Raw genomic sequence first — 14,092 nt, forward strand, 5'->3', positions numbered from 1 at the left:
ATGCTCTGCCCAGCGCCGGCGAAGGCTCCCCCGCACCCCCGGGACGGGAGGGACGGGGCTTTGGAGGGACTGACGGCTGGTTTGTCAGCTGCTCGTAGTCGGGTGCTGCTATTTCACTACTAATTCTGAGACGAGGGAAACATACTAGCAACAGTGGAGAAGAATAACCTTCGAACACGTAACATTTTATGAATTGGGTAATTACAAACTTTACCAGAAAAACATTTTAAAGAAGTGCTAAGTATTACTATCAACTTTCACATTTGTCATATTTCTAAAACTTGACGCATTTTGCCACCACTACCAGTTAATTTAAAAATTCTGTGGGGTCAGGGTTATGGGACACATGCCATCGACAGAGTGCAAACCAGTCCCCAACTTGGCGACTTGTGCAGTGGCAGGCTGCAGATGTCCACTGCTGAACCGGCTGCACCCCCAGGCCATGCCCGGGGCCCCATGTGGCAAAAAGAAAGAAGGAGCTGCTGCCGCCTTCAGTGTGGTTCACTTCTGTGTGGCCTGTGGCACTGTACCTGACTCCACAAAGGAAGGCATGTGGCCCAGCTCCTTGGAAAGATGCTTTGCTGAGACCTGCGTGAAGCACTCAACTAAACTGGTGGCTTTGCTGCTCTAGGTCATTGTCCCGCCCCTGCTGACCTGCTGGTCTCCTGCCTGAGCTCGCCCAGCTGGAGGCTCAGATGCTGCTGGTGGAGCTGCTGGGGCTGGGCCTCCTCAAGTGCTGCAGTGGGTGTGCTGTCTCCGCATAGTGTGTGTGCTTCGCTTCCAGGCGGGTCTGCTGGGGGATAGTCCGTTTCCACCTCATCCGGGTCCTTATCTACCGCTTCAGTCTCGGAGGCGGGCTCAAAGTGGGTTCGGAGCTCTGAGAAATCACGTAAGAAGAAACGACAATCGTTCAACAAGCCAGGCCCATGTGTAGCTTATGTCCCGTGCCAGCAAACAAGGCTATTCAGAGGCTGGCCTGGCCACTGTGACACTCCATCCAGGGACTTGACTTTGTAAATGGAGAAGAGACTTATTGCAGTTTTTGATATGCAAAGATGATCATCCCCATTTTATAGGTGAGGAAACTGAGGCTTAAAGATGTTAGCCGAGGACAGTTTTAAAAAGGTACAGCAAGGCTTCCAATGTGGCCTGTGTTCTTTTTCTACAGAAAGCTGCCTGCTTGGAGTGGGGAATAGTGCAGTCCTGGGGATTAACAGGCCTCTTTTGGAAGGAAGCTGAGCCTGGGCTCCAGGGCATTCAGGGGAGCAGGCAGAAGACAGCGATGGAGTAGAGTCGAGAGAGGAAGTGGCAGTGTCAACCCAAGTGTTGCAAACTTCCTTTCATAGGACAAGTCACCACCGAAGGAGAATCAACTTGGGTATTAAGCTGCTCTAACAGTCGACAAAAGCCGAAGATTACAGCTACCACATGCTGATTCTGAGGGGATTGTGCTACGAAATCACCCACCAACCAGGAGGTGTTTCTGGGCACACAGGAGGATGCACTGTAGGATCAATGACCCCTTTTACAGCCCAAGTTTGGTCTACACGTGTTCTCAGTTCTGCCCGGGGAGGGGGTTGAGCATGAAAATACAGCACCAGAAGAAATTCTTAGAATCACAGAATCTTAGCCCCAAAGGGTCTGTGGCAGCATTACTTTATTGAAGGCAAGCATACAGCCAAAATGAGAACGAGAAAGCAACAAGTGTTGCGTGCAGAGGACATTTCTAATCTTTTCTGTAGCCTGAAAGCTCATCTTGACCAAAGAGCAGGCACTTACCTGGGATGAGAATGGTGACTGCAGCCTGCACCGCTCGTCGGATGATGTTGTCCATTGCAAACATCCAGTGGGGCCTAATTAAGTGGTTCCTTAAAATTTTATTTACCTACAAATCACAAAAATCCACATTTCTGGCCCATTGTACTTGGTAGAAATACGCATTCTTATTCTATTTTGCTTCTACTCTGAGACAAAGTGTTAACCATGTCGCTGTGCTCTGGGTTTCTACCCAACTTATGTTTCTTCTGGACTGAATCTCCACGCTGACCTACGCTCATGAGTACAGTGATCCATCTACCCGCATGGGGCCTCTTCGTCCTTATTCAACGAGCACTTACTTAGCACCTATGGAACCTCAGGCTCTGTTGGGGGCTTGGGACACAAAGCTCAGCCAGACGTGGTCTTGGGCCTGGAGCAACTCATCTGTTCGGGGAGACACATACATAAGCTTAAACCCCAACCCTGGTCAGCTGGCAGGTGCCATTTGTTCCCAAATCTTATATTCTTGCTCTCCGTGGTCAAATGCAATCGGCCCATGCTCCTGCACTCGCATATTCAGTGTTCAGAAGGAACTGCTGAAACTCGGGACTCAGGTGTAAACGTGAGAAGAGATGGGGACTGTGGGAGAAGATGGCAATCAAACTCCATGCGCTTGGCTATAAACTGCTGTAGTGGGCATCCTGCCTTCTGGTATGTTCTCTAGGGCCAGATTGAGTACTTACGGCATCCTGAAATCCAAACAGTATCAGGTGAATCTGACTGATGGATGAACTGTCAAAGTCCAGGTCCACCTTTAGCTTTGATATCGTGGATGCCATCACCCTGTGCTCTGGGGAGCGGATGAAGTCCCTCAGAATCCCAATTATTTGCTTGATGTGGCCAACTGAGAGGTGCAACTCTTCAGAACTCTGATCACACACACAAAAATCACTTTCACTGAGTAAGTCAGGGAGGAAGGGAAAATTCAAGCATTACAGGAATCTAGATTAACTAGATTGTCCATTATACATTTGCTAAAGGATTTGTGGGTGCTACAGGTGAGACAGGGTCTCTGTTCCTAGAATTCCCTCCATCTTTCCTGTTAGAGGGTTATGTGGCCTGTCTTCTCGCTGCCATACACACACAACTAAGCCCCTCTAGGAATGATTCTGCTGTCCTGTAAGGCCCCCCTTGAATGGGCTTTGTCAGAAGGGGCAGAGTAGGGCAGTGGTCTCTTCCTGAAAGGAACTTTTCCCATCCAAAAGAAGTTAAAAACGCAATGTTTTCATCCATAACCTTTCTCCCTAAAGTAGCTGTTCTCTCAGAGCAGGGCAAAGGCTGGGAGCCCCTGGGCTTTGTGCTGCCATTTGGCTGGTTTCCCACAAGGAGGCAGCACCGACCCATCTATGCCTGGACTCACCGCTGTGTTCCACCAACTGGTTTCAGGGGAGTCTTTTTTTCTTTCTGTTTTCTTTTGTTGGAGGAGGGAAAGACGCTGGGAAATACTCATGGTGATTACTGTAACTGCAAATGTTCCAGGGCAGCAGGAACCTTGGTCCCTTTGGATGTGTGCCGGGATCCGGATGCGCCCCCTCCACCCCTATCCCCACCCCCAGCCTGTACCTGCGCCACGCACTCCTGCAGGTTGGAAGCCACCTGGTTCTGCTCCTCCCAGAGGATTTTGTACAGGATGGCGCGGCGCTCACTGTCCTTGCGCAGCAGGAAGAGGCCCGGGTCCCTGTCCTCAGGGGATGAGGCTGCGCTCCGGTCTTCCAAGGCCGAGCTCTCATCTGGAACACTGAAGACAAACACAGGCGACAAACAACCCCTACATCCCCTGGGCAAAGCCTCCAAGCTAGGACCCCATGGGGAGGGGTTAAGAGGTGACTCCTGCAGCCCTGCCCTCTAGCAGATGAAATTGCAGCAGGCAGGCTGATGGAGGAGGGATGCGGGGTGTTTCCTCCTCCCCCCAACCCCCTCCCAGTAGCACCAGTGTTCGGAAAGGGAGGGAAAAGGGGGGGGAGGTGGAAGGAGAGAAAGGAGGTGCTAGGTGAGAGAGAATAGGGGGCGACTGGGGAAGGGGGAGCAAAAACGGAGAGTAGGAGGGGAAGGGAGGAAGAAGGAACAGGGAAGGGAGATGGACGGGGAAAGGAGGTGAGGGAGGGAACGGAGGTGGGAGTCCCGTGACTGAGCACACCGCCCCCACCCTCTCGCACTGTTGGCCACCCACCACCCTACCGCCCAACCGACCAAGCAAAAAGAAAGCAAAAGCTCTGCCAGGCCATCTGGTTTGGACTTAGGAGGTCTTTTGCCCCCGGGCCAGCACACTCCTCACAGACCCACAGAAGAAGGACGGGGCCAGCAGTACCTGAGCAGGTGGCTGAGCCGGTGCTTGGGCTCCCGGGCCTTCTCGAAGAACGTATTCGACTGTGCATCCAAGTCCGGGGAGACAGAGCCCAGCTCGCTGTTGACCATGGGCTCACCCAATGTGGGCAGGGCCAGGGCAGTGCCCCGGGCACCCTCTGTGTGGGGACAGACATTGGGAGGGCAGGCTCAGAGAGGGATGCTGTGGGGGGAGGCTCAGAAAAAGATGGGGGCTCAGAGAAGGAGGGGGAGGCGCAGAAAGCGAAGGTAGAGTCAGAAAGGGAGGAAGTTAGAGGGGAGGCTCAGAGAAAGGATGGGGGTTCCGAAGGGGAGGATGTTTGGGGGAGGCTCAGAGAGGGAGGATTCGGGGTGGGGGGTCTCAGAGATGGAAGATGGAGTCAGAGAGGGAGGATGGAGGCTCAGAGAGGGATGTTGGGCGCTGAGGGAGAGTATGGAGCTCAGATATGGAAGACTGAGAAGGAAAATGGAGCATTAGAAGGGGCGCTGGGAGGCTCAGAGTGGGGGAGATGTCAGAGAAGTAGGGAGAGGCTCAGAGAGGACCGCTGCTGAGGCTCACTACGCCTGTGTTGCTCTAACTGGTGCCCACAAACACCCAGGAGTCCTGGTGACATGTAGCTCCTGCTTCAGCGGGTGGGGGGGGGGGTGGCTGGGATGTGCGTTTCTAAGCAGCCTGCAGGGAACACTGCCATAGCGAGTCACGCTCCCAGAGCACGATGCGGAGCAGCTCTGTCCTGCCTGGGACCATCCACAGCAGGGAAGAGAGCAAAGGGTTTCCTTTCCAGGGGCCAGGCCTATGGCATTGCCAGTAGGATTTACTACCCTAGAAGGGGTCACTTGGCTACAGTGTGGCAGTACAAGGTCAGGAGCAGCACAGGGGGACAGGCCAGGCTCCAGAAATGAAGTACCAGGCCCTGCAGGTGGAGAAGACTCCAAACCCGAGCGGGGGGGCTTTTGTCGCCTCCCTCCACAGCACAGTCCCCAAAGGAAAGGCTTTAACGAAGGAGGGGCATCGCTGTCACTTTGGCAGCTCCCTGTGAGCCTGTCAGGAAATCGAGGGACATTCATTGGTTGGCTTTTGACAACCCTACACCTGCTGCACATCTCCCCCCACACACACACACTCTCTTCACAAAAATGGACACCACAGGGGAAGCTCAGTGCTCTGGAGAGCTGGCACTCTAAGCTCCAGAGAAGCCTGGGGCCCAGGGGATCACCAGGCTGTCCCAGCAGGCCTCACCTGATGGCTTGAAAGCAATTCGGTTCTTCTTGGCCTTGTTCACCTGCCTTAAGAAACCCTCTTTGAGTAGGTCAGCAGCGGTGACACGTTTGTGGGGGTCAGGCTCAAAACAGGACAAAAGAAAGGTTCTGGCTTCCGCTGAAAGGGCTTCAGGAATCTCTGGGTGGATTTTAAACATCCCCACCTGCATTTGAGGGAGAGGTGAGGCCTCAGGTGAATGGCCATGTACATGCCTTCAATACAAAGCCACTGCACCTGCCAACCTCTTAGGGGCTGCGGATGGAGCAGAGCAACTGCCTCAAAGACCCGCACCCGTGTCCAAGCCCCTGATGGCCTCTTGGGACTTTGCTTTGCCCAACAGACTGGGGGGAGTTTCAGAGCCGAGGCTTTAAAAGGCCATGAAGCTTCTGCTCCAGTCTTCTCAGAGCCTTGAGACCACCATGCAGGGAGGACGCCCAGGGTGAAGGGGCTTGTGGGCGACGGCCTCTTAGAGCATCCTGTCCCAGCCAAGACAGCACACGAGTGAGCCTGGGCAAGACCAGTGGAAGAACCAACGGTCAGCCCACAGAACCATGGGAAATAAAAAGTGATTGTTTTCAGCCTCTAAAATTTTGGGGTGCTTTGTTACACAGAAGATAACTGACATGAGGCTGGGACCACAGCCTCCAGCAGGCTGCTCTAACTGAGGGGGTTCAAAGGCATCTGTGATCTGTTCCCTGACACACAGGGTCCCCGGAGGACGCCCCACTCACCTCGGTGTCTATGCATTCACAGCCCAAATCCCCCACCTCCAGCTGCAAACCACGTGCAGACCACACCTGGAGGCTGGTACCTCATGGCCCATGCCCTCATCCCCATGGGGTACAACCGGCCGAAGGAGGGCCACTGCCCTTTCCTCTTCGGGCTCCTGCTACAATTTCTGCTTCGGCTCCCACTTCTGGCCAGCTCACCATTGTTCTGCTAAAGGCTCTCTGCCCTGTGACCTGGAGGGGAGCAGGAGTTGGGGCTGAGTTGTCACATGTCACTGCGACATGGCAATGCTTTCACAAGTCCTGCCTACCCATCTTGCAAAACCCCTTCTGTGTAACTGTGCCCATCCGGGGCAACTCTTCTTAAGAGTTCTCATGTTCAAGTTTGCAATCTTCCCTGCGTCTTTTCGGGGTGGAAGCCCTTGTGGCCTCCACATTCACCCCATTCCCAGCTCCTTGGTACCCCGGGGGCTGGCCTGGCCTCCCTTGCTCCCCTAAGCAGGATCTGGGTGCTGCAGAGAGCGAACCACAAGCCTTCTGTCCCTTGAGCAGCACGCACTCACCTTTTCCGACATGCTGCTCCACCTGGGCAAGGACAGCTCGAGAGTTCGGGTTGGGGGAGGGGGAAATGGGGAGTTACTATTCAGTGAGCCAAAGGTTTCAGTTAAGCAAGATGAGTAAGTTCTAGAGGTCTGTGCAGCATCTTTCCTGGAGTCAGCAAGACGGTACTGTGCACTTAAAAGTTTATTGAGAGGGAAGATCTCATGGGAAGTGTTCTTACCACAATAAAATAAAACACTTTTAAAGGAATTTTGGATGTTGAGAACACTAAATACTGGACAGAATTCAACTCCCAAGATTTGAAGTGCTGGGCACATTATAGGTGACACCCTTCACCTGAGGGGTGGGGACATAAGGGCACTAGGGGGACCAGAGACAAGAATTCAGGACAAGAACCCAAAGAGGCCAAGGGTGGTTTCTTCCCTGGGTCTTAGAAAGAACAAACATGGGGTGCACCCTGGCACCCTGCAAGTACAACTTTTAAGAGTGCTTTGCTGTTACTCAAGTGGTCCCTGTATCAGCTTTCCAGGGCTGCCACAACAGTACTACACTCGGTGGTCTCCGAGCTCTGGAGGCTGAAAGTCTGCAATCAGGTGTCAGCACAGACACGTGTCCCTCCGAGGGCTGTCGGGGAGGACGCTGCCTCTCGTCTTCCCAGGGTCTGCTGGTGGCGGGCAGCGCTTGGCGTTCGTTCCTTGGCTTGTAGATGCATCACTCCAGTCTCCGCCTTGGCTCTCCCAGGGCCTTCTTTCTGTGTGTCTTCACATGGTCTTCTCTCTGTGAGAACCTATCTCCGCCCAAACTTCCGCTTTTTATAAGGACGCCAGTCATACTGGATTAGGTCCAGTGTGACAGATTGAAGGATGACTTGAATAGCTCTGTAAAGATCCTATTTCCAAATAAGGTCATCTTCTGAGGTACCAGGTAGAACTCCAACATCTCTTTCTTGGAGCACATAATTGAACCTGTGAAAGCCCCTTTGGGGGAAAAACAGTTCCTTTTGTTTCAGGAACTGCCCAAAAGTGTCTTGAAACTTTTCTGAAGGATTCTAGAGATCCCAGAAATAATTTCTACAGTCTTTGCAAAGAGAACACAGGGGACATTATTTAATAGTAGCTTTCTAGGTTGCAATGTAAACTGACCTTACATGCCATCCAAAAATCTCACAATATTTTCAAAGACTGTGTATAACTAATTAGCTAACCAGAACTGGAGGGCGGGGGGGTGGGGGAGCGACTCATGCCCTATGGATGAACTGAGCAAGTCGCAGCCTCCAGACAGGCTTCCTGAGTGTTGCAGGAAGTTGGCAGTAGATCAACACGCAGACATCCATGGCTCTCAGGTGGGCCCTCCTGTTTTTCTCAGCACCAGCCACTATTTATTCTGAGGCCTGTGACTGCAGCGGCAGGTAAGACCTTCAACGGCCCCAGGTGGCTCCATCATGGACAGACATGAAAGGGCTGGGGAAGGTCGCTGCTGTCCTCCATCCCTGGTGCTCAGTGTCTTGTTGGGATTGCAGGTGCCAAAACATACTTGTCGACCTGAGGTCTTGGCTTGGAGCTGCCTGACAGGGGCTGCGAGGGTGGGAAGCGCTGAGAACCTTCTGCAGGGGCCAGGCCGGAGACAGCAGCCGCCACACACACAGCACACTGGGCTCATGGGCAGAAACCTGCACTCGTGCCTTTGAGTTCTTTGTGCCAAAGAGGCTGAGGCTGGAAGCCTGGTAAAGATGCAGGCAGGTTGAGAGGCTGCCATGCCTGGCAGAGAAGCGGGAAGGAAGGAATTACGTTCTGGAATCACGTTCCATCAGGCTGCTTTGATGCACTGTGACCTTGTTGTCCATAAGCAGTGGCCATTTGGCCTTTTGCAACCCCCTCTCTTCCTTCTTAGCCTTGGGGAGAACAAAAAGGCTCACGGAAGGTCAGTGCTGGTAACGGACTCGTAGGGCTACAGCCCTCTTCAGCTTTTCCAAGTGTACAGAGCCAGATGCTGTAGACCTGAGCTTAACCTTGGACACAGAGGGCTGTCCTGGCATCAGTCTCTCCAGCAAGAAAGTCCCTTCCTAAGGGAGCAGGCCCAGCGGTAAATGCCCCAGCCACAGTGACCAACTGTGCAGGGGTTGCCCCTCCTCTTAGCCCTGGGAGGCTTTTTAGAGGACAAAGGAAACATCATGACATACCCAAAATCCCACCTCTCCCAAACCCAGTCAGAAACCTGCTCTCCAAAGACAGACACATGTGGCCTTCGGGCATTACCCAGTGTAAGGGCAAATACAGAGTCAAAATAAGAGGCTTACTTCTCCCTTCTGAAAATAAGGGAAGAGATGCCTCCTCTTTTCTTACAGCATTTACTTTAGAAACTCATACATTCTTTGTCTCTTTGAGATTTATGCCAGTATTTTTAAAAGCGAAATAAGCCTCTTGCCAGGAATGTCTTTCTCAAGGACCTGGGAGCCATCTCTTTGAATGTCATCATCCCGGAAGATAGCACCCCCTATCTCTTGGTTTCTGTGGGAGGGTAGGAGCCCCGCTTCGGTGGTGCCTTGCTCTAAAACTACCTTCTGTTTTAAAGATTTGGGGTTATTTTCCCTTTGGGTAAAGTCCGTTAGCTAACACAGATGGTCACCCCAATGAATCTCAGGTGAGCTACTGTGACCAACGGTGCTGTCCAGTCCTTGCACCTGAGGACTAGGTAGCATTCCTCTTGAGATCACAGATGGAGAGGGTTGTACTGCTTGGTTCAAAAAAAGGATGAGAGTTCTTTCTGTCTTTGCAATCTCTTAGCAGATTGCCTATGACGCATATCACATTCTGATTTAACGCTTATTCAGTAATAAAACTTTCCTTTCTCTTCTACCTCTGTGAAGAGGTTTCTGGATTGGGAGGAGATTTTGATTGTAATGACATGTCCCCAGCACCAGCACCCTAAATGACCAAACATATCTTACTTTGAACATTGCTGCCTGCGGCTCGCCGAGCTCATGGAACGGAGGCCTGCTAGTGGCCATCTCAATGATGGTGCAGCCCAGGGACCAGATGTCAGCCGGGGCACCATACCCGCGAGGTCCTTGATCGATAATCTCAGGTGCCATGTACTGCAGAGTGCCTATTGGGAGAAAAGGAAAACAAAGATGGTGGGCTCCCTGTTGCTTAAAAACGAAGCAGACTGTTAGCAAACAGGTAAACTCTCATATTAATGACAGATGGGGCCTGCTCTCAGGTGTAAATGATGTCGTTGTATCTTTTCTTTGACCTGAGACATGACTTCCTATAATACTAATGTTGAAAGAGGATTGCTCAGCCCCTTGAAGGATAAACGGGCCCAATTCAATAAGTACATATTAATGCACACCAGATACAGGCACACAGAAAGGCTAAAAACACAGTGCCTGACCTTCAGGAGCTGCCTAGAGGAGGAGACAGACGATGATGATGGTGATGATAATGGCAGCGGTGGCAGTGGTGATGGCAAAATATAGTAAGTGCTGTAACAGAGGTGTGCACAGAGGGCGCCAAGAATATGGAAGGCAAGTGGTTGATTCTGCCTGGTTCAAGTCAGGGAAAGCTATGGCTGGGTCAGTTTGGGTCTCTGAGAAGTAAATGCCATGATGGGATTAGGCCTTTGCGAGATTTATTGGGAAAAGGTGTGTGAAGGATAAAGGTCTCGAAAAGGAGAGGGGGACAGAAGAATTGGGTAGGAAGAGTCTCAGATGGCAGAGCAGCTCTGAGACAGCTTCAGCCAGACCAGCAGGGAGCCCCTGCCCAAAAGTTGCCCAATGGAAGAGTCCCACATTCATTCTAGTACCCCCACCATGCTCAGTCATTGGCGACGAATAGTCAGGGCAAAGCATGACTGCCATGCACATGGTGGCAGATCCAAAGGGGCGGCAGCTGGGACTGCCAGTGAACCAGACTCCTGCCATGAAGGTCAAAGAAGTAGACAAAGGGATGGGAGGACTTCCAGGCAAGGGGAAGAGCTTGAGCAAAGGCCCACAGGTGGGAAGTACTGAGTGAGTTCAGGGAGCCACAGCGATGTCTGACACAGGACAGGGGCCAGGAAGAACGAAGGAGGCAGTGACTTACCGTGTTTCCCTGAAAATAAGACCTAATCAGAAAATAAGCCCTAGTGTGAGTTTTCAGGATGACATCCCCTGAACATAAGCCCTAATGCGTCTTTTGGAGCGAAAATTAATATAAGACCCGGTCTTATTTTCGGGGAAACACGGTAGGTGCAGTCCAATGGCAAGCTGTGTGTTCCGAAGGGTCTGGCTTTGGACTTCCTCCTGTGGGTCATGAGCCGCCAGAGGTTGTCACAGGGAAGGTGGTGATCAGACAGGGCACAGGGAGAAGGGGTTGTTGAAGGACTGTTGGAGAGATGGGACAGGAAGGACAATCAAGGGCTCTGCGAGTGAAATCTTTGGTTTTCCTTGAAACTAAGCCTCAGGAAAGGGGAAGTGTACACACAACAACAGCAGACGTTATGTGCTGGCAATGAGGTTTATACTACACAGCAAACTCGGAGAGGACACTGGCCAAGGTGCGAATAGAGAACACTGATGCCCGGAGACATTCGAGGCCTGTCTCAAGATCACGCAACCAGAGAGGCTTTCCTGAGTCCTGAGAAATGAAAACAAAGGGCTTAGTGGTGAAAAAAAAAATGTGGAGATGCTGCCTGCTACCTCCTCCTCTTGAAGATCTAATGTCTTATTAGCATTTTCCCTTCCTATGAGCCTTTGAAAGGCTCTAGGAAACCTCTGACCAACAAAATGTTCTGCAGTAAAGGAAATATTGTATTCTGCACAGTTCATTATGACGGCCACCAGCTACATGACTGGTAAGCCCTTGAAAAGTGGCTGGTGAGACCGAAGAAATGAATTTTAACTTAAAAATTTTAAATGTTTATTTAATTCTTACTCATTTAAAGTTAAATATAAATCAGGTTGGATCAGTGAATGCAACCGAACAGCAGGGCAGAAATGACATCTCTGGTCTCCCAACTGAAAGCCCAGTGGCAGTGGCAAAGTGTTCAGTTGGTTGCAGGGTTGGGCAAGAGGAAAGCTCATAGTACTTGTTGCATTATTAGGCAAGCTCAGAGCCCCAGGAAGGGAACTTCCAGCGACACAATATCCCCTGCTGCTGTGAAGAGCAGAGAGAGAGGCCTTGGCAGGGAATGTGTCTTCTAACTAATCCATAATTCATTAACTGAGGAAAGATTTGACACTGTGCTTTTTCTTAAGCTATTATCTCTCAGTTCTGCTCCCTGATGCTGGGTCTGGGACTCTGCAAACCATCTTTCTGCTTTGCCTGCTGCTCCCTGTTAGGATCTGCCACTGGGCAGCGCTAGACAGTGAGAGAGCCTGGAAGGAAGGAGGAAGGAGCGGTTACTTGATCCTTCCTGTGGGCTCGCTGTGCCTCTGAGCAAGCTTTGCTTTGCACCCCCTGTTGGTTCCAGTGGCAGCGCTTGGCTCCAGTTTCTAGTTTTTTTGATCCCCCTTGATACTCCCAGTACCAGCTTCATCATGCCCCCTTAGAGTTACCTGCTCCAGCCCAAAGGCACCCCCTCCTGAGAGGTTCGAATCCCCTTCCGCTGTGCTCCCCCAAGCCCCTAGGGCTGTAGGCTTCAGTCTCAGTAAACAGTTCTTTCTATTAAATTCTCTCTGTAAAAAGAGCTGGGGCGATTTCAATTTTCCTGCCTGGACCCTGACTAATGCAATCACTAAAAATTAATTCTTCAAAGAGCAAGAGAATAAACTTACAAAGTTACACAACAGTAGAAAATAGTACTAAAACCACATTGCAATAGCTTGTTGGCCCTGGTCGAATAACTGCCCACCTTAGTACAACTGTTTCATAATTGAAGGATTACTCTGCTTAATGATAAAATGGGAGATTTTCTTTATATGGAACCATAGTGAACACCAACATTTCTAAAGGCAAGGACTTAGCAATGACATCCATATTAGTTATTTATTGCTACATAATAAATTCCCCCAAACTTTAGCAGCTTAAAACAACAGTTATGATCTCACACAGTTTCTAAGTGTCAGAATCCAGGGACATCTGGGCTGGGTGGATCTTGCCCAGGGTCTATCATTAGGTCGCAGCCAAGATGTCAGTGGGGACTGCAGTCATCTGAAGGCTCGACTGGGGCTGGAGGATCCACCTGCAAGCCCACTCACTCGTGTGGGAGTTGAGAAGAGGCTTCGGTTTCTTACCAGGTGGGATCTTCCATAGGGCCGCTCAAGACATATCTTCCCCCAGAGCAAGTGATCCGAGAGCGAGCAAGAGGGAGTCCCCACTGCCTTTACTGACATAGCCTCCAGGTCAACGCCACCACTCAACCTTATTTGATTCATTGGAGGCAAGTCACTAAGTCCAACCTGCATTTGAGGGGAGGAAATTACACGGGCTGTGAATACCAGGAGGTGGTGATCAGTGGGAGGCACCACAGAGGCTGCTGGCCACAGCATCGACTTCTGCTTGGCACTCAGCGGCTTACCAGGAGTCTCCACGTTACGTTGTCTGTCTGACTCTCACAACTCCATAAGGTCAGGCAGAGGAGATACTATCTCCTGTCATTCTTATTTCACACCCGAGGAAATAAGGACACACCCGAGGAGGCTCAGAGAAGCCAGGGGATTTGCTCAAGCTAGAAAGCTCAAGCTAGAAGCCAAGTCTTGTCTCCACATTTGGAGCTATCCCCTGTGACACTGGTGATCTATGCACTGAATCCCGGAGAAGCACAAGTGAAAATAAAAGCTGCCTGAATAAGAGTAGCTGATGCAAGGATTTCCAAAGCCATAATACGACTTGTTTCCATATGACTGGAGATATAGAGCAACAGTGAAAAACTGGGTGCTCAATTTTATTTACCACTGCACTCAGAGAAACCATACGTTCACAGTAAACAACCAACACAGAGAGATGGGTCCACATGAGTATTTCAAACAGTCAAGGGACTGTGTCCAAGGCTGGCTTCTGTTGAGAAGACCAAGTGAAGATGCCATGGGGGCATCTGAATAATGCAGAAATCATGGAAAATTTGCTTGCCTTAAATATGGTTCTCTAAAGGGCTTCCTGCCATCCCTAAACTGCACCCCCCAGGTGTGCCCACACACTGCTCACCATCAGCTGCCCAGCCATGGCTCTCAACTGATACCTACACAAAGGCACAGAGTTCAGAACAAGGTGACCAGGAGACCCACAGGCACTGGCCCAGCCCCTTTGGGACATGAAATCCAGTGGGCAGTCCTGGATAATTGTCCAAGCAAGATTTTCAAATTCCCAACAAAGAAAACACATGGCATAGGACAAAAGTTTAGAAGTTTTGACTGAGGTGCCAAGATCTGATCCATATACCAAGGCAAGAGGTGAGAGAGACCCACTCTCTGCTGCACGCTTCT

General features: G+C 51.1%; 1 protein-coding gene across 1 annotated transcript in view; it reads right to left on the reverse strand.

Moving 5' to 3' along the window:
- Window positions 1–14,092, reverse strand: part of MAP3K15 (mitogen-activated protein kinase kinase kinase 15) — a 119,081-nt gene that overhangs the window by 2,426 nt on the left and 102,563 nt on the right. Inside the window, exons 19-25 of the mRNA XM_019755417.2 lie at window positions 9,638–9,795; window positions 5,381–5,564; window positions 4,127–4,280; window positions 3,382–3,556; window positions 2,502–2,687; window positions 1,780–1,885; window positions 655–877 (exon numbers count right to left, since the gene is read on the reverse strand). Coding sequence (XP_019610976.2) covers window positions 655–877; window positions 1,780–1,885; window positions 2,502–2,687; window positions 3,382–3,556; window positions 4,127–4,280; window positions 5,381–5,564; window positions 9,638–9,795 — 1,186 coding nt within the window. The remainder of the gene's footprint in view (window positions 1–654; window positions 878–1,779; window positions 1,886–2,501; window positions 2,688–3,381; window positions 3,557–4,126; window positions 4,281–5,380; window positions 5,565–9,637; window positions 9,796–14,092) is intronic.

This window comes from Rhinolophus sinicus, chromosome X (assembly GCF_036562045.2).
Source record: "Rhinolophus sinicus isolate RSC01 chromosome X, ASM3656204v1, whole genome shotgun sequence".
NCBI classification, from domain to species: Eukaryota; Metazoa; Chordata; class Mammalia; order Chiroptera; family Rhinolophidae; genus Rhinolophus; species Rhinolophus sinicus.